The following is an 18,769-nucleotide window of genomic DNA, read 5'->3' on the forward strand; positions in this document are numbered from 1 at the left end:
ATACGATAGAATGAATGTAAAACTAATGTTCTCCTATGTAAACTATCACATAATTCACAATAAAACATTTAAGGAAAAAAAATTGTATGCTTTTAAACATAGTACTGATGAGGAATCTCAGAATCTAGAAGGTCAAAACTAACAGGGTCTTTAAAGATCACTAAGTCTCACCTACCTAATTATTGTAGTTATGTTGTTCTTCAAGATTCTTAGCAATTGTCAACTTTCTTCATTAAACTGCATTCATCCAGTAGTATTGACTATGATGTACTCTAGGGATTCAAGTACTCTAGGAATTAGTCTTATCTGATTCTGTTTATCACTTTATTAGATATTGGTAAGCTCTGCATAGATCACAGTCACATCTTGCCATTCTATCAGGCAACATTTTCTGTTTAAATTCTGGAATTATTCCAAGATATGTGGCTGATCATATGGAATAAACATACCACAAAATGAGTAGTTTTGCCACAGGCTAAGTTCTAGGACATGTTTGCGGACACTTGAATGCTTTACAATTGTACCACAATTTGGAAAAATGAGTCAGCTGATTGTGAAGTTCCTGAAGCTGTTTTTGGAAAAACAAATGTTTGAGGTGATGAAGGTGAAATCTCTTAGCCATGAATGTCCACACTGGAGAAGACTTGGAAAGAGTTGGGTATGACTGAAATCTTTAAGTACATTTCCTTAACTCTAAGTTGTGATTGATTTGATACTGATTTAAGCTATACACCAATTTAAATAATAATGTTTCAGGAGAAAAATAACCAGTCTAGTATTCTATGCATTCCACCACACTGCCTTTGACTCCAGGTTAGGAAGTAGCTAACAGTATGTTTGTGTGTGCATGCCCTTTGTTTTCAATGCCCCATGTTCCTTCTTTTCCACCAGGAATACACCATTGACATCATCTTCTACCAGACCTGGTATGATGAACGCCTCCGCTACAATGGCACCTTTGAGACCCTTGTTCTAAACAGCAAAGTGGTGAGCCAGTTATGGATCCCAGACACCTTTTTTAGGAATTCCAAGAGGACCCAAGAACACACAATCACCATGCCAAACCAGATGGTTCGCATCCACAGAGATGGCAAGGTGTTGTACACAATTAGGTATGTGAAGCCACTGGGTTGTGACCCCTCCTCCCTCTCTGGGAATGTTAGCCAAGTATCCATGGACAGATACGCATAAGGACCCTTCCAGCTTTTCTAGACCATCTCATATACAGATACAGCTATTGAGACTTTAAAATACAAAGGTACTTACTTAAGGCCACACACCAAATCCGTGACAGAGTTGAATATAGTACCCAGTTGCTTGGCTGCTTGTCCAGTGCTTTACCCACATGAATGTACTATTTTGACTGCACTGTTTAGACTGCACTGTTTATATCCGATGCAGGCACTGGATATAAAGGCATGTCCATGGTGGTGGAATTATCTAGGCACAGCAATTGGAAAGTTACCTAAGAACAGACTGAATTTTTGAGTGCCTGGCAGGGGAAGGTTGTGTGTTACTGGTGGAGAGTTGGAGAGTGTTGGCAGGTCCTATAAACTGGGCTGAACAAGAAACAAAAGCCCATTTCAGTTGTTCCATATATTTCTCTGATGGTGAAAACTACAGTAGCCAGATACTGCCATGCTGTCCTTCATCTCTTTTTGTCTCCTTTAACTTCTTTGTCTTGAATTCTACCGTTGCCACTCATTGGTGATGGTCCCCAAAGCTAATTTGAATGAACAACTACATATTCAGGGCCAGCCTAATGAGGGTCCTCTCTCCCTTCCAGGATGACCATTGATGCTGGATGTACACTCCATATGCACAGATTTCCAATGGATTCTCACTCTTGTCCTCTGTCTTTCTCTAGCTGTGAGTACCTTCTTAGGTTTCTGAGGTCCCAGAGTCATGCTGGGCTCTTCTTTCTGTCGTCATCCCCCTTACATTTTTCTAACTATGTTTTCCTCTCTAAGATGGTGCTGAGATTGCTCAGGGCCTCCCCTTCCATCCTCATCTCATTGGCTGCTAATAATATTATGTTGCTCAACCTGGACATTCTGTTGGGGTTCTCCTCCCTTCTTATCCACATCAAGTCAGTCAACTGACTCTGAATTGTATCTCAAATATGTCTGCTTTTCTTCATTTTCACTGTCACTACCTTGGTTTAAGCTTTTTCGTCTTTCAATTGGACTTTTGTAACATGTTCACTTTGACACTGAACATGGCAAGACTAAATTCATTGTTGTGTTAGTTCTTTCTGTGTTTCCATTGGCCTGATTGAGGGGCATCATAATCTACCATTTGTCTAAGCCTAGAATTTTACACCTCACATTTCCCTCACTTGCCATATCTAATTAAGCAACACATCTTGTTTGTATTCCCTCTTTAATCTTTGTTAAGCCTGTCTACTTCTTTGTATTCTAACTACCATAGTTTTGATTCCTGCCTTCATCCGTTTTATTTTGCCTGGAGTACAACACTGCCCTCTTGTAACTGGTATCATTGCTGCCAGACTGACTTTACGTAATGATCAGTTACCTAGCTGAAGTGCCATCTAGAACTAGATCACTTCTTGTTTTCAAATCTTTCCTTAACTCTAATAGAAAAAAATGCAAATTTCATAGAATAACCCTCAATGTAATAACCCCTGCTGTACACTCCTGCACACCTGATCCCCTGTGAATTTTTGGTATTTCTACAATACACCAGACATTTGCACCTTTCTGTACACAGAACACCCCCTTTGTGCCTTCACCTCATCTACATGGGAAAAACATTTTCAAGTTGCAAGGCTAAACTGGGATATCATGTACTCCACAGAATCTTTTCTGTTCTTTCCTTCATTGTCAGAGCTACACAAACAATTACAGTCTTTATACTCACTGCCCTACCCACGAAATATGAATATTTGAAGTCAGGTCTCAAGCTTTGTTTTTCTCTGTATTTCCAGCCCTGGGACTGGTACTGAGAAATGCACAATAAATGTTCTTAGTGAATGGACTCCAACAATGAGGTAAGAGAGGCCAAGTCCCATAGCTGGTGAAATCAGAGTTAGGATTTGAAGGCATTGCTCAGGCTGACTCCATACTGGTAGAGATCTAAGAGGGGCTTTCTACTCTTACATGGTCTTCCTATATTTTTTACAGTCTCCTATCCTATGAATGAGATGATCTACAAGTGGGAAGATTTCAAGCTAGAAATCAATAATGACAACTCCTGGAAGCTCTTTCAGTTTGAATTTAAAGGAATGAGCAACAAGACTGAAACTCTTTCAACCCCAGCTGGTAAGTGTGCCATGTACACGAGGGTTAGGCTGAGGCCAAGGGTAGGGATGGCTGGAGGTGGCTATTCACACAAATGCTATGCTTAGGACATGGCTCTTGTCTTGTAAATGCTAAGCATTTACAACTGTTTGCAGAGGAAACTGAGGCTTTGTAGCTATGTCTGAGCCCCTGAAAGGGTAGGTAAGTAGATAAAGATGTGTTACTGCCAGAATTTTTTTTAAATTTGGCATGCAGATCCTTCCATTTTGAGATCTTTACTGAAGCATGACCAACTTGAATGACTTTGATGACTGGAGCTAGTGTGAGTCCTCGATATCCATAACCAATCTAAGTTGGTTGAGTGTGAAGAGAAGTCTTCCTAATTGTAAAGGGAAGTCAGAGTTATAATGTGAACCTAGTGAAGTATGAGTTATTCTGGAGAACATTTCTAGGATGGAAATTTCCAATGGCTGGTGGCTGAATCACATTGACATATGCCTTAAAGAAGCAGCTCTGAGGTTCTGATACTTGACAACATAGATTGCTGTCAAAGGCTTCATGGGAAATCATGAAGACAACTGGTTTTCGGACCTTATCCCCAACAAGGGCTTAAAGGGACGATCCAGGATCTCTTAAACTTCAGATCCAATGAGTTATGAGCATCTTTGTTTGTGTTCTTAGGTGATCTGAATGAGGAGCCAAGGGACCTCACCAGAGTTGCTCCTGAGCATCTTTGGAAACCATCTTCACATATATTGATCAAGTTCAGGGCAGTGAAGGCACTGTCTTCATCATTTCCAGACTATAGATGGATCCAGTCACTGAACCAGCCATTTGCCATGGGATATATCTTACTTTGTTTCCTTGTGGATAGGCAGAAATATGCTTTTGATTCATTTATAGGGTTAGTCGTTGGGTGAGAGGTAGCTCATACTCATCTGACTGGAGCTTTGCTTGCAGAGTACTAGGCAGGGGTAGAGAGTTGCTTTACAAATATTGTCCTTTTACCCTGGGAACATTAGGAAACAGTTTTTCTACCATTGACTTAAGATCCTTGTTCTTTTTCCAGTTAACCATGGGCCTGCCTCTTGCCTTTCCATAACTCTGTTGTCCCAGACAGGTGGAAATCCACATCAAAAGTGACAAACGAGACAAGGCTCAGGGGCTTTCAAGTCACTAGTAGTTTCGTTTAGTAAATGGCTATGCATAGTTTCAAAATGGTGCCCTAGTGACTACAAAGCCCCAGAGCCAGCATCATCCCCCAAACCATGTATATTAGGTAAGCACTGGCGCTGTGGGTTAATGAGCCAAACTGCAAAGCCGTTTGAACTGCAAGGCTGGCGGTTCAAGCTCTCCAGTCATTCATTCCTCAGAAACCCTGTCGCTATGGGTCGTATCTGACTCTACAGCACTTAACAACAACAACAACAATCCTCCTTTGTGTTGAGGATAATTCTTGAGAAGGGTTTCTGCATCTCTTACTGGAGATGAATTGATCCTGAATCAGTTTCTCTAGTGTTTTAATTATCTTTGAGACTAGTCTCAAACTCGTCCATTTGGACGCTGGTGTAATTTCAACAGGACCATAGTCTGGAGCCGACTTATGCACTCAACTCTCAAGGGTTTAGAAGCTAGTGGTAGCCTGCTAATATGGCTCTTTGGCTTCGTATCAAAGACTTTTTTCAGGAGGCTTTCAGAGAGTCCAATCCTTCTCCCAGTGAATAGATCATCCTTTACTGCTTGCTGTTGAACCTTTGTTGGAATCTTACCAATGGTCCTGAGTTTAGTATCTTATAAGAGAGTTACTTCTCTAGACAGCTCTATCATAAAAATCTCCCTGTTTATCTGAAGTTGACTCTGGAACTTCCACCCACTATACCTAGTTCTTTGTCTCTAGAATGACCCATTGTAAATTAAGTCCAGCCATGTTTCTACAGGACCAAGATTAAAGGATCAATATTATCATTTGGAGTCCTAGTGTGGATAAAGCACTCAACCTTCAAGGTTGGTTTGAACCACAAGATTGGCATTTCAAACTCTATACCGGGTTGCTACAGGTCAGAATCGACTTTGACAGCACTTAAAAACAGCATTATCATTTTAATAATAATAATTTTAAGAGTGTGTTGTGGGTCTTTAGGATGAGCACTGACTACCAACCATAAGGTGAGTGGTTTGAGCCAACCAGCTCCTCCACAGGAGAAAGATTTCTGCTCCCACCAAGATTTACAGCCTTAGAAACCCTTTACTGAGTTGCTATGAGTTGGCACTGACTTGAGGGTACTTCACAACAACAATCATCATTTTATCTCTAGGTCAAATTATCTTGTAGACTGCACAGCCTACCTAGCTCATTCTTTTGTTCTTCAAGTCTTTGGGTACTAACACTAATCAATCTAGGCTTATTCCTCTGGACACAGTCTTTTTGTGTACTTGTGAGAGTGCAGTGCCAGAATTGGACACCATGAGCCATCTGTGGTCTGGCCAAAGCAGGTAAGAGTGGAAAACGTCTTTAGCCCCAGATGTCTTACTTCCTTTACTTACGTTCCATCACTAATCATGAGGAAGCAAGTGTGTATTAGCATCCTGTTACCAGCCATCAAAAACTGCTTCTATTGGCAAGTGGAGAAGTTTCTTATTTTGTCGTAATATATGAAAATAGAGAAAGTCAGTAGAACAATAGATATTGCAACAAGAAAATAAAACTCTACAATTTTTATAGTGGGTTGGTTTTGGTTAGAAGTCCTGGTGGCACTGTGGTTAAGCACTCACCTGTTCATGGAAAGGTCAGCAGTTTGAACCCACCATTCCATGGGGAAAAGATGTGGCAGTCTGCTTCCGCTAAAATTGATAGCCTTGGAAATTCTTCAGGGAAGTTCTAATCTGTTTTGCAGGTTCACTATGAATTAGAATTTACTAGATGATTTTGGGATTTGGTTGTAGCTAAATAGGAAAAACTCTTAAGGTGCAGTCAATATCTCAGAGTGGGGAAAAGTATGAAAGTGGTCCCTCAATACCTCTTGAAAAGGAGTTCTGTCCCTAAAGTTATTACTCGGGACACAGGTCTCTCATTGACCCCAGGTCACTTCCTTGCCCTTTTATAGAGGAATCTGAGATATGTTGCCCCTGGAGTGCCAGTGTCACCAAGGTGAGTAGGAAAGGCTTCTCATACCACTCCTGTCCTGCTGGGCAAGTGATCTACTTTCAAAAATAGGAATACACGTGACACATAATTCTGGTGTTTTATACAAAGCTGTTACCAGGCAACAGCAAGAGTTGCTGAATATCTGCTAGGTTTCAGGCTACTGTAGGTATGGAAGGGCAGGAAATAAGCCATAGGGCCCATGTGAGCCCTGTCTTGTAGTAGTTCAAGGTCATGGAAATCTATAGCATCACTTAGGTGGAAGTTTGGAGCTATAGGCAACCCACAAAATGCTTCACTAAGGGAGCCAGCACTTGAGCTATTACAACTCAAATAGGACCTTGAAAGGGGATATTCTGTATTCATAGAAAAGCCCAAAGAAACCATGTAGTCCTGGACTTGCAAAGTGTTTGGAGATGTGTGTGTTAGAGTACAAGGCAGCATGGAGGGTACAATAGAAGATGCCAACTGAAAAAAGTAGGTCATCACCAGGCTCTCTAAGAGTATTTTGTGTCTAGGTTGAGAGTCAAGACCAAGGACATGATGCCCAGATGAATGTAAGCATCTCAGTACACCTTGTAGATGTAGACTTTATAGACCTGAAATCTAGAAGGCTAACTGAAATTTTTACTTTTGTCTTTTTCTTCTACTTTCCTGAAACACTCAATTTAGGTCAGGACAGGGACCCCAGAGTTTGACTATTGACATAAATATGTAATCTATCTCAGAGAATCTGCAAGTAAATGAGATTAGCTTAGGATAAGATTCGTATGTGGTGTGTCTCTGTGCATGTGAAATTTGCATTGGAACCAAGTTATGGTGAGCTTTTAATGTCAGATTAGTGTAGACTTGATTCTATCGCTCATGTGAAAAAAGGAGACACCAGATATTTGAGGCAGGAGAGTGACTTTGCTTGGCTACTGGTAGAACTGTGCTAAGTAAGCCATTTCAGCAGTCTATGAATGTGGGAAAGAAGGCTGATGGAACTTTTCCTCCCCCACCACAGCACAGTCTGTCTTTGGCTCATTGTCTGAGTGCACACATTTTAAGGGTAGCTGTCAAGTGCTGCAAGTCTGCAGACTAGACTCACTGTCTCAAAGGATGTGAAGGCCTCAGTCTGCCATTTGGGCATCAGCTGTATAATCCTGATATCTAGAGGGTTAACTGAGGATTTCACTTATTTGACACTGCTGCTACCTTGGAAAGAGAGGTGTGGGTTGTGAAAGAGTGGACTGAGAAAGAAAAGACTCTGGTTCCATCCCCAGCTCAGCTCTGAACTGTCAATGGGTCTTGTAGTGAGTCTCTGTGGGCTTTTTTTGGTTTCTTCTCTCAGTTTATTCTGATCCTCTGCATGTTGGAGTCAAACAATGTGCTTCTATTCTAGGACTGTGCCAAAGAAACCATGAGTTGAATAATGGGATCTTTAATGCTCAAGTACTGCAAGTGGGGGAGACCTTCATGCCAACGCCATAACAAAGTGTCATTTTTCATGTCTTCCAGGGGATTTCATGGTCATGACATTTATCTTCAACATCAGCAGGCAGTTTGGCTATGTTACCTTTCAAAACTATGTCCCTTCTTCTGTAACCACAATGCTCTCCTGGGTTTCCTTTTGGATCAAGAAAGACTCTGCAGCTGCTAGAACCTCCTTAGGTAAGGGAGTCAGGCAAACACAAACATGAAAACACACTGATGTAACTTTACCAAGGTAAGGAATTTCTTTCTCTTGGCCCCTTTAAGCAGTGAAATTCCTGGGTCAGGAGCTAAGTCCACCTCCATCCCTGTGCTTTTTTAGGGGTCACCTCTGTGCTTACCATGACCACATTGGGCACCTTTTCCCGTAAGAATTTTCCACCTGTCTCCTATGTCACAGCCTTGGACTTCTATCTCGCCATCTGCTTTGTCTTCTGCTTCTGTGCACTGACCGAGTTTGCTGTGCTCAATTTCCTGATGTACAACAAGATGAAAACTCAGGCTTCTCCGAATCTCCGCCATGTATGAGCGACCGGGGTATGGGCGTGGAATTCGTAGTCATATCAGTGAAGGAAAAGGGGCTTATGCACATGGGTGGCCAGCTCGCTTAGTGATGGGGAGATAGCCAGGGGGTTGGGAGTTGAATAAACTTCTTGATGTGGTGCTGTGAATTCCCAGCAACGAGAAATGATTTGCCAAGGACAGGTCCCTCAAGCAATCCTGAGATAAGCATCAGACAGCACTAAGGCTTCGGTACCCTTCTCTTGCCTTTTTCTCACTTCTTTCTTTGTGTGTTTCAGTCTCGTTTCCGTGCACGTGCACAGGCACGTGCACGTGCCCATGCCCGGAAGCTTCGGAAAGCTCCTGTCTGCACCATCATCAACATGGAGGGAAATGATGGAGCGGGGGAGTCCTCTCACCCGGGTAGCTCCCAGCGCTCAAAGCCTATCTGCTGCAAGTGGCTCAAGGGTTGTAAGAATTACTTCTGTGTAATCCCCAATTGCAAAGGTAGTACTTGGCAGCAGGGCCACGTCTGCATCCATATCTACCGCTTGGACGACTACTCACGTTATTTTTTCCCACTGGCCTTCTTTTTCTTCAATGTGTTCTATTGGCTTGTTTTCCTTTACTTCTAGGTGCCAGCTGGTACCTTGTGGGGCATCCTCTACTGCTCCCCAGGAGGTTCTAAGCCCCCTTTCAAGGGAGTTGGGGGGAAAGCAGCAGCAGCAGGAACAACCAGAATGTCTTTCCTTCTTCTTTCGCCAAAAACAAGTCTTCAGAGAATTTCTATTTGCTGGCTCTTTGTCTAACCTGTCCCATTCATTGAATTTCCATGACAACCCATTTCCAGTAAAATAGCCCACCTCTTTATTCTTAAAAGGGGAATTCATGATGCCCAGTCTTAAAAATCATAGCTTATCAGGAACTAGCTACCTAAAATGATGTCCATCCATATATTAGCTGGTTAACGCTCTCCCACCAGGGGTTTAACACCTTTTCCAGAATCCCCACCACCATCTTTGTGGTGCTTGAGGTCCAGCTCTGGCATCAACCTAAATGTGCACAGACTCTATTTTCCTGCCCTTCTCCTTCTCCTGCAGATAGACAGACACAGGCCGTATCTATTTAAAAAGGAGCCAGCAACTGAGCCTCTTTGGGACAGTATTCTTCCTTCTGCTGCTGCGACATCTTCCTCTCCCCAACCCACCTCCCTGCATTCATCTTTCATCTGCACTACCAATTCACTGCCCTGAATCCAGTGGGTATCTATTGTGTATGTGATGATCGTAATGACATCTGCTTTATGTTTCACCTTTTTCCTCCGCTTAACCCCTGTGACCCTTCCTGTAACTTCACATTCCCAGCCTTGGCCCAGGTGGTAGACTTTGGTGACTGAAAAATCAGCTATGGATTGGTGCTCACCTAAGGCACAGTGAAGGAGTTCTGCCACTTCCATAGCCCCTGGACCCAAGAGCTGGTTCACATTCATCCCTGGGGCACTCTCACAATTAAAAAACAATCAGTTGAATTCCTTTAAATGTAAATGGCACTTTACTTTTTGCAAAGCACTTTTGGCAAAATCCTTCCATTTTGAGACTCATCATAGTCCTGTGATACAGTAAGGGCAGGATTCTTATCCCTATTTTGCAGATGAGAACCCAAAGGCACAGATTTCTATGGGACTTTTGATCTTACTGGAAACTGCCCAGGATTCCACTGTCACTTTCTAGACCACATGCCAGAGCTCGGCAGCTTTGTTCACCATGATTTGATTCTCTTACCTCTGCTTGCATCCAAGAGGCAGGGCCCAGAGTGGCAGCCTCTCTTAAGTACTGGCCTGCACAAAATTCCCCCCCAAAGCTCTCCTGGCTCTGGTATCCCAGTGAGTTAAATTTGGACACACGCCCCATTGCTTGTATATGCTAAATGAAATCTGTGTCTGTACTTTAATGGGATGGGTGGTTAAGGGTGGGGTTCATCTGCTTCTCACCATCATCTAAAAGGGGGAAAATATTAAATATATTAATAAATATATCAGCAAAGTATGGAAGGTGTTGGTTTCTTGGGGATTCAAACTTGTCTTCAGTGCAAGTTTTAAATCTTAGTTCAATGATCCAAATGTTTGTGTAACTGTTTTTCCCTCCCCTATCCATGACTCCCAGACTTACCAAGCATGTAACATGCACCCTTATCTCATTAGCAGGAAACTGAAAGGAAAAGAGAATTAAGATTCCTTGACTCACTCCTATGACATTGCTTCCTTCTGTGTCCCTTTTACTCTGTTCAATACTCTGGCCCCTTCCTAGTCAGAACTAGAAGGTTCCTAGAGACCACCAGACTCAGTACAGCTCTGCCTCATCTCTTCTTCCATGCAAAGATACTGACGTACAAATAGAAGAGATTTGTCTACTGTCACACAACCAGTCCATAGTGGGAGTGGGATTAGATTTGGAGCCAGCCTGGAAATCTTAGTTGACCAATCTTTCAAATTAAAACTCTAAAAGTATGTTGGGAAATATTGGTCCTGGCTTCTTTTGATTCACCAAACTCAAAAGTGCCTCCGAAACAATCTTAATATCAAGGAAGAGACAAAATTGGACCCTTAACAGCCAGCCTTATCACCATGAAATCCTTTTAATAGTGCTCAAATACTTACCCACATGCGTCTACTTTATTTTTTCTGATGCAGCATTTTTTCCCCCTACATTAGAAAGATAGTAAAATTTCTATATAGAAATAGTACAAACTAGATTCCTTCATCACGGTACAACAAGATTTGGAAGAAATAACAAAAAAACATAACATTTTATTAAAAATTTAAAAGCTTACATAAACTATTATTTAAATGAAGAAATAGAAACCATAATTGGGTGCATTGCTGTTGATAAGTGTCGTTGAGTCAATTCCGACCCATAGCAACCCTGTGTAGGGTTTCCAAGGAGCAGCTGGTAAGCTTAAACCATCTTCCTTGCAGTTCACATGGCTTTGCAGTCTGACACATGAACCCACAGCACCGCACCAGTACTCCAATTGGGTGCATAATACTCCCCAAAATAAAATTGATGAAGAAAACACCACATTTTTTTTTTAAGCCCATGAGTTATAAAACCATCATTATTTTTAAAGAAAAAATCGTAACTTAAGCCTTTCAGTTACTAAACATAGTGGAAGAAACATGAGTAAAGCTTTGAAATCTAGAAATTTGAGAAAGGAAACAAAAGCACATTACACCTAATAAAAGTTATGGGGAATGAAGAATTTAAAAAATAAAATATATAAGAAGAATCAACCATTTGAAAACCAATAAGTGAATAAATTTGGATCCCTACCTCTCCCTTTACATCAACATTATAGCTGAATCAAAGAAATACTTCTAAGCATGATCTAAAGCACTCAAAATTGTAAAGGAAAAGATTGAAAAACTTGTCCATGCTAAGAAATAGTTACAAAAGCAAAAGCAAATAAAAACAAAAATGTATAGCCAAACATACTGTCAACACAGGTCAGTATATGTAGGAAGCTCTCTGAGACAGAGTTTGAGGATTTGGATGGATCAAGGTTGGGTAAAGGAGAAATTGGGCTGTAGTGTAGTCACAACCAGGGTCACAGATTAATCCATGGACATTTCTGGAATTGGGATGGTCCTTCAGAGATGTCATGAATTAAGCAAGGGGGCAGGATCTTTTTAATTCCTTCACTGGCCAGTCATTTGATGTGAACATGGCCATGGAAGGAACATGAACTTTGTAAAGAAGCAACAGTCAACGTCTGGAGAAAGATTCAGTGAAGAACTGTAAGCCTCCAACTATCACAGGAGCTGGAGAAACGAGCTTCTAAGCATCAGGGATAGGGGTTGGGGAAGAATTTGGCACTACATGACAGCATCTGCTGTAGTTCATCATTCACTTTGCTCAAACCCACTTGTCTCAAAGAATAAATTCTGAAGTCTTTCCTCCAAGATTATCTTGGGCTTCTTTTCCTAAGGAAAGCTTAGGTCAGTGGAACAAACTAGAATATTTGCCACTGCAACTGGTTTTGAGGCCTTAACCAATACTCATTGTACCCATCCTATATTACCCATTTTATATTCCCATACCTTTGGCTAGCAGCTCTGCTGATCTACATAGCTTACTTAAAGCAGTGACTAAAACCTTCATCCTTGAAGGGTCTGAATCTTTTGACACCATGCCCTTCTCAAGCCCCAAATGATGAAGTAGTTTGGAGTTTCCAAGGGATACCTAAATGGTTCCCAGCTGGATGCCAAACTGACGCTTGCCTACACCCATTGTTTATCAGTGGCCTTATACCTTCTTGATGATTAGGATCAATTACCCCTGCCAGGATGTTGAGTCATTTTCTTTTGGCGGGTGCCATCAGTAACCAAGAAAAAGTAATGGATCAAATTTAAGGGAATTTTTTTGATGTTGCCTGCTGAAGACATGTAACCACCTGGGAGCCTAAAACGCTAAAATCTGGATGCTCCCAGCCCATTATTGAGTACAACAGAAGTACTAGATATGGACACTTCTGCCAAATTCAGGACTCTTCCAACAAACAGTCTATTCTGGAGTGTACTGTAGGCTTGGCTGAGACTTTATCAGACCTGCTCTGCAGTCTCAGATGTTTATTTCTTTTACGCTCCTAATCTTCAGAAAAACAAACAAACAAACAAACACCCAAAAAGATGGACTGGTAGAGCGGCAGCAACAATGGACTCAAATGTAACAAAAAACGTGATGATGGTGCAGGACTGGCCAGTGTTTCATTCTGTTGGGAATAGGGTCACTACGAGTCAGAAGTGACTCAACAGTACCTAACAATAACAGCATTTCTTACTTCTCTCTGTCATTTCACAAGACTTTCAAGAGGTCCCTATCAAGACCTCATTGTGGTCTGAAAGTTCTTCTAGACTACTCCTTTTTTCCTTCATCTTTAATAGTGTCAAGAAACATTTTGTTCTTCTAGTTTCAACTTGGCATCTGCTTCCCAGATGACTTAACAGATCCAGTTGATATCAGAAACAATACAAGAAAACACATGGTAAATGGGATTCTGAAACTGTATAATTCACTACCTGGCTGACTAGGAGCAATCAACCCTCATTGGTTTTGGGGGTACATATAGTACCTGGCATGTGGTCACCCAATTCTTAAAGGTGGTTACCTGGGAAAGCATCCCACTGGAGAGAAACCCCTTGCCAATTCAGGTATTTGAAGGCTATGGGAGGAACATTGTGGAAGGATAGTGTAGTATATCAGTTATTACTAAATTTTCTTGATGTCTTATAGAGAGATGAGAAACTGAGGACAGCTAACAAGAACAAAAGGACTTTATCTTCTGCAGTGAGAGAGCAGACACATTTGAGAAGCAAATGCAGAACTTAAGAGTTAACCTTGCAAATCTCCAGATAAGATTAATTTGTCTAGTCAGGGCAAAGGAACTCTGGTTGCGTAGTGGTTATGAGTCGGGCTGCTAACCTTAAGGTCAGCAGTTCGAAACTACTAGCGTTTCTGTGGGAGAAAGATGAGGCTTTCTACTCTTGTAAAGATTTACAGCCTTGGAAACGCTATAAGTCACTATGGCACACCACCACCACAGTCAGGGCATGTCTATTAGGCTAAAGTGAAGGTCGTGACTGGGAAAATCTGGGACTCTGAAACAGATTAGCGATGTCTGTGTATATGCCTTTAAGGATTGAGGCTTTGCAGAGTTCCCTGAACTCTCAAAGTATGCAGAAGTGGCTCTAAATATCTCTGTTAAAAGCCAGTATTTCCTCAATAAAAGAAGAGTGTTTAGAAATATCTCCTTCAAGGCAACAGACATTCCCTTCAAGATCAGCCCAACTTCCCTTCCTGGCTGCCAGGACAAAAATTGGAGTTAAATCCAAGCATAATCCACTAAGGAATTTCTAGGTCTAATCAAGCAGGAAAGAACTTGAATGAACTATAAGACCTAGTTGGCATATACTAGAAGGAGTTAAGAGAGTATCATGAGGATTAAGTTTTGAAGATGTTTTATCAAGAGAATTGGAACATAAGAATGGACAACTAAGCACTCATTGGCTTGGGGGCACTTTCCCAGGACACAATATTTAACACTCTGAAAATAATCCCAGGGGCTCCTAGAAGACTGGGAAAGTGATGACCAAAGCTAAGTGAAGTGAAAATGCCCGAGCTGCTCTGGTAGACAGTGGAAGAAGAAATTCAAAGGCTTAGGGAAGTGGCTTTGTTGGAATTAATAGATTGGGTGAAGGTAAAATAACATCAGAGGATACTGTTCCATGACAGGGCTTAGAGGACACTCACGTCTCCAAGACAATGAGGAATGTCCTGGTTATAGGATCACCAGTGTCATTAAGAAGATCAGTACTAACTTTCATCTAAAGCACAATAAAATGTTGAAAAAAAGAGAAAGAAATCATGACACGGTGCCTAGTTTGCTAAAATTCCAATAAATGACAGTTTTATTATGAAAAAAAAAAAAAAGTTAAGTAATGGTTCTCCTCTGCAGGCCAAAGATGACCATAGGAAGGACCATTACAAGACTTAGATATCTAATAACAATGGAGATGATAGCGTTCAAGTGACTGTACTTGAGTACCAGAAACCAAGGTTTGAAATTATCTTAATAACTGGCAAGGATGAAGGGGCAACCAAAGGATCCTGACCTGTAGGGAGTTGAGGAGATGGTTAACAAACAGACAAAATTAGAGCGATCAACAGGACTGCTGCTTAAAATCCACAATCAGAACAAGGAAAGACTGCAGGAACAGAAAGTTGAGGATAACTGACCAAAGAAAGTGTCACAATATTTGCTGAGTTCTTGGACCTGAACCAATTTTCAGAGCTGGAGTCTATTGGCCAAAGAGGTGGATAGGTCTGTTGGAGTAAATATCATACAACACAATGACAAATACAAGTGTATTTAATGATATCATACATCATCCTTCCTCAAAGGGTTTCTAAGTTGTTTACTCAGACGTACACTTGGGCAAATTATTTAATGATGCAGAAAGCATCAAGAGAAGATAGAAGGAATATACAGAGTCACTGTACCAAAAGGAAATGGTTAATGTTCAACCGTTTCAAGAGGTAGTATATGATCAAGAGCCAATGATACTGAAGGAGGAAGTCTAAGGTATATTGAAGGGATTGGAAAAGAACAAGGCACCAGGAACTGATGGAATAAAATTGAAATCTTTCAAGAAAATGAGGTGGCACAGGAGGCACTCACTCATCTCTGCCAAGAAATTTGGAAGACAACTACCTGGCCAACTGATTGGAAGATATCCATATTTGTGCCTATTCCAAAGAGAGGTGACCTAATGAAATGTGGAAACCATTGGACAATCTTTTTGATATCCCATGCGAGTAAAGTTTTACTAAAGGTAATACAGAAACGGCTACAAGTATACTTTGACAGAGAACTTCCAGAGGTTCCAGCTGGATTCAGAAGAGGACGTGGAACAAGGGATATCATTGCTGATGTCCAATGGGTCTTGACTGAAAGCAGAAAATATCAGAAAGATGTTACCTGTGCTTTATTGATTATGCAAAGGCTTTCAATTGTGTGGATCATGACAAGCTATGGACAATAGTACAAAGTAAGAGTATTCCATAACACTTAATTGTGCTCATGAGGAATCTGTACATGGACCAAGAGGCAGTTGTTCCAACAGAACATGGGCACACTGAATGGTTTCAAATTAAGAAAGGTGTGTGACAAGGTTATATTCTTTCACCATACTTATTTAACCTGTATGCTGAGGAAATAATCCAAGAAGTTGGGTTCTATGAAGAAAAATATGGCATCAGGATTGGAGGAAGACTCATTAACAACCTGCAATATGCAGATGATGCAACCTTGCTTGCTGAAAGTGAAGAGGACTTAAAACATTTACTGATGAAGTCAAAGAGTACAACCTTTGGTATGGATTACATCTCAATGTAAAGAAAACAAAAATCCTCACCACTGGACAAATAAACAACATTGTTATTAATGGAGAAAAGATTGAAGTTGTCAAGGGCTTCATTCTTCTTGGATCAACTATCAACACTCACAGAAGCAACAGTCAAAAAATCAAATGATGTATTACATTAGGCAAATATGCCTAATTTAAGTTGAAGAGCAAGGATATCAGCTTGAGGAGTAAGGTGTGCCTGACCCAAGCCATGGTATTTTCAATAGCCTCATAAGCATGTGAAAGCTAGACAGTGTATAAGGAAGACAGTAGAAGAATTGAAGCTCGTGAGTTATGGTGTTGGAAGAGAATATTGAAAGTGCCATGGGCTGCCAAAAGAACCAATAGTTATGTTTGGAAGAAATGCAGCCAGAGTGCGCCTTGGAAGCCAAGATGGTCAAACTTCGTCTCTCATACTTTGGACATGTTGTCAGGAGGGACCAGTCGCTGGAGAAGGATATCATGTTTGGTAAGGTGGAGGGTCAGAGAAAAAGAGGAGACCCCCAATGAGATGGATTGGCCAAGTGGCAGCATCGATGAACTCAAGAGTGGCAACAGTAATGAGGTTGGACCAGGATCTGCAGTATTTCGTTCTGCTGTGCCTAGGGTCACTAGGAGTCGATACCGACTCGATGGCACATAATAACAACAACAACAACAACACTTGGGAGAGAAGGGGGTATCCAGACATCACAAAGACTACTGGACACATGGTCAGAATTGACATCAGTACTGGAAAGACAAAGTGCCATTAAATTTTGAACAATAAATGTAGTCCTGACTAGAGCACAGCTCATGTGATCCTTCAGCATTCACATACCCACCCAGTGTTCATTTTGCCAGGCTAAAGTGTATTATTGGAATGGATATACCTGGAAGTTGACTTAACCATCCTATGGAGTCTGTGGTCTATGGGATAGGAGCTATCATAATTAGAAAGGCCAAATGGAAACATCTGAAAATGCACCATGACTTAAGATGGTGATGGTGGTGATTGTGTGCCACTGAGTTGGCTCTGACTCATAGTGGCCCTGTATAGGCTTTCCTAGGCTGTAAATCTTTACAGGAGCCAAAGGCCTTATCTTTGTTCTGCAGAGTTACTGGTAGATTCAATTATTGACATTGAGATTAGCAGCTCAGCTCATAACCCACTGTGCTACCAGGAGTCCTTCCAGCTAAGACAAACAATTAAAAACATTATTAGATTCCAGGTGGAGAAATTAATGCTCCTTTAATGATTACAAGGATGTTCCTGACATAATTTCACTTATTTCACCAGTCTAACCCTTGCAAAAAATGTAATTAACAGTGACAACATACCGCCTCAGGCTTCACTAAGTAGTTGCCTGGATTACAGCTGCTGCACCATATTGTTGCTTGGGTAGGTTAATAAAGCTTCAAGTACCTGATATGCAGTAACTTATTTGGCAGATGTGAGCATTTACATTCCAATTACAAAAAAGTATAAAAAATAATGGGTTGGAAAAACATTAATTTATAGCTTTTCCCAGGGATATGGTAATTCTCAAAGCCCCTTTTACAATATAGTCAGAAAAACATCTAAGCTATCAGGATAACACCACTGTGACCCTTTATACTGTCAATACCATGCTGATATGTCAGGACAAATAAACTGTGGTGAGTATACTAGAGGCCTTCGTAAGACACATGCATCCAAAGGGTAGGAGATACGCCAGATGAAGACTCAGGAGCTGCCATTTCAGCTAAGATTCTAGGGATCTAGTGGTCAGGAAAATTCCAGGGTATCCTCTCAGAAATAAAAGGCAAATAAAATAGCTGCATCTTCCATCTCAAATAAAAAACAAACAAACAAAGAAGTAGCTTCTTTGGACAGGGGGGCAAAACATCCTGCCCCTAGGAATACTGTCCTGGTCCATACAACAGGTGGCATAAAAGCCTGAGAGCTTTGAGAAATGCAAGGAAGGGGTCTGGTGCAAGTTCAGGCTGCTGTGAAAGCATAAGTACTACAAGGGCCACATGATTCAACATAAACTATTGTGTTAAAGATGTGTGGACTGGATTAAGCTATGGAAAGTCACTTATTGTTAAGTGACCTTGAGTCTGTTCCAACTCATAGCAACCCTGTATGAGTTGAAGAGCAGCTTTGAACTGGTGACTGCAGTTAGCAGTACAGTGCTCATCATACACTGCCACATCTAGGATGAGTAATTAGAGGATTCAGGAAAGCATAAGGGAACAAGATCATTTACGGCCTCATCATCATTTGTAAAAGTTTTGGCTGTTACTCTGAGGGTGAAGGCACATGAATAGAGGAATGACCTGATCTGACCTAGCTTTTTAAAGGATCACTCTTGTAAGTCTTAAAATTAGTCTGTTACCTGTAAAGGGCATATATAGTAATATCACTTAGGAAACTATTGCAATAATAGTCCAGGTGAGGGTTCATGGTGG

At 41.2% G+C, this 18,769-nt stretch overlaps 1 protein-coding gene across 1 annotated transcript in view; it reads left to right on the forward strand.

Annotated features, from left to right (window-relative positions):
* Positions 1 to 9,011, forward strand: part of GABRE (gamma-aminobutyric acid (GABA) A receptor, epsilon) — a 19,693-nt gene extending 10,682 nt beyond the window's left edge. The window contains exons 4-9 of the mRNA XM_006874788.1: positions 892 to 1,112; positions 1,787 to 1,869; positions 3,144 to 3,281; positions 7,903 to 8,055; positions 8,198 to 8,397; positions 8,676 to 9,011. Coding sequence (XP_006874850.1) covers positions 892 to 1,112; positions 1,787 to 1,869; positions 3,144 to 3,281; positions 7,903 to 8,055; positions 8,198 to 8,397; positions 8,676 to 9,011 — 1,131 coding nt within the window. The remainder of the gene's footprint in view (positions 1 to 891; positions 1,113 to 1,786; positions 1,870 to 3,143; positions 3,282 to 7,902; positions 8,056 to 8,197; positions 8,398 to 8,675) is intronic.
* The last annotated feature ends 9,758 nt before the right edge of the window (positions 9,012 to 18,769 follow it).

The sequence above is a fragment of the Chrysochloris asiatica genome, unplaced genomic scaffold, assembly GCF_000296735.1.
Source record: "Chrysochloris asiatica unplaced genomic scaffold, ChrAsi1.0 scaffold00301, whole genome shotgun sequence".
Taxonomy (NCBI): domain Eukaryota; kingdom Metazoa; phylum Chordata; class Mammalia; order Afrosoricida; family Chrysochloridae; genus Chrysochloris; species Chrysochloris asiatica.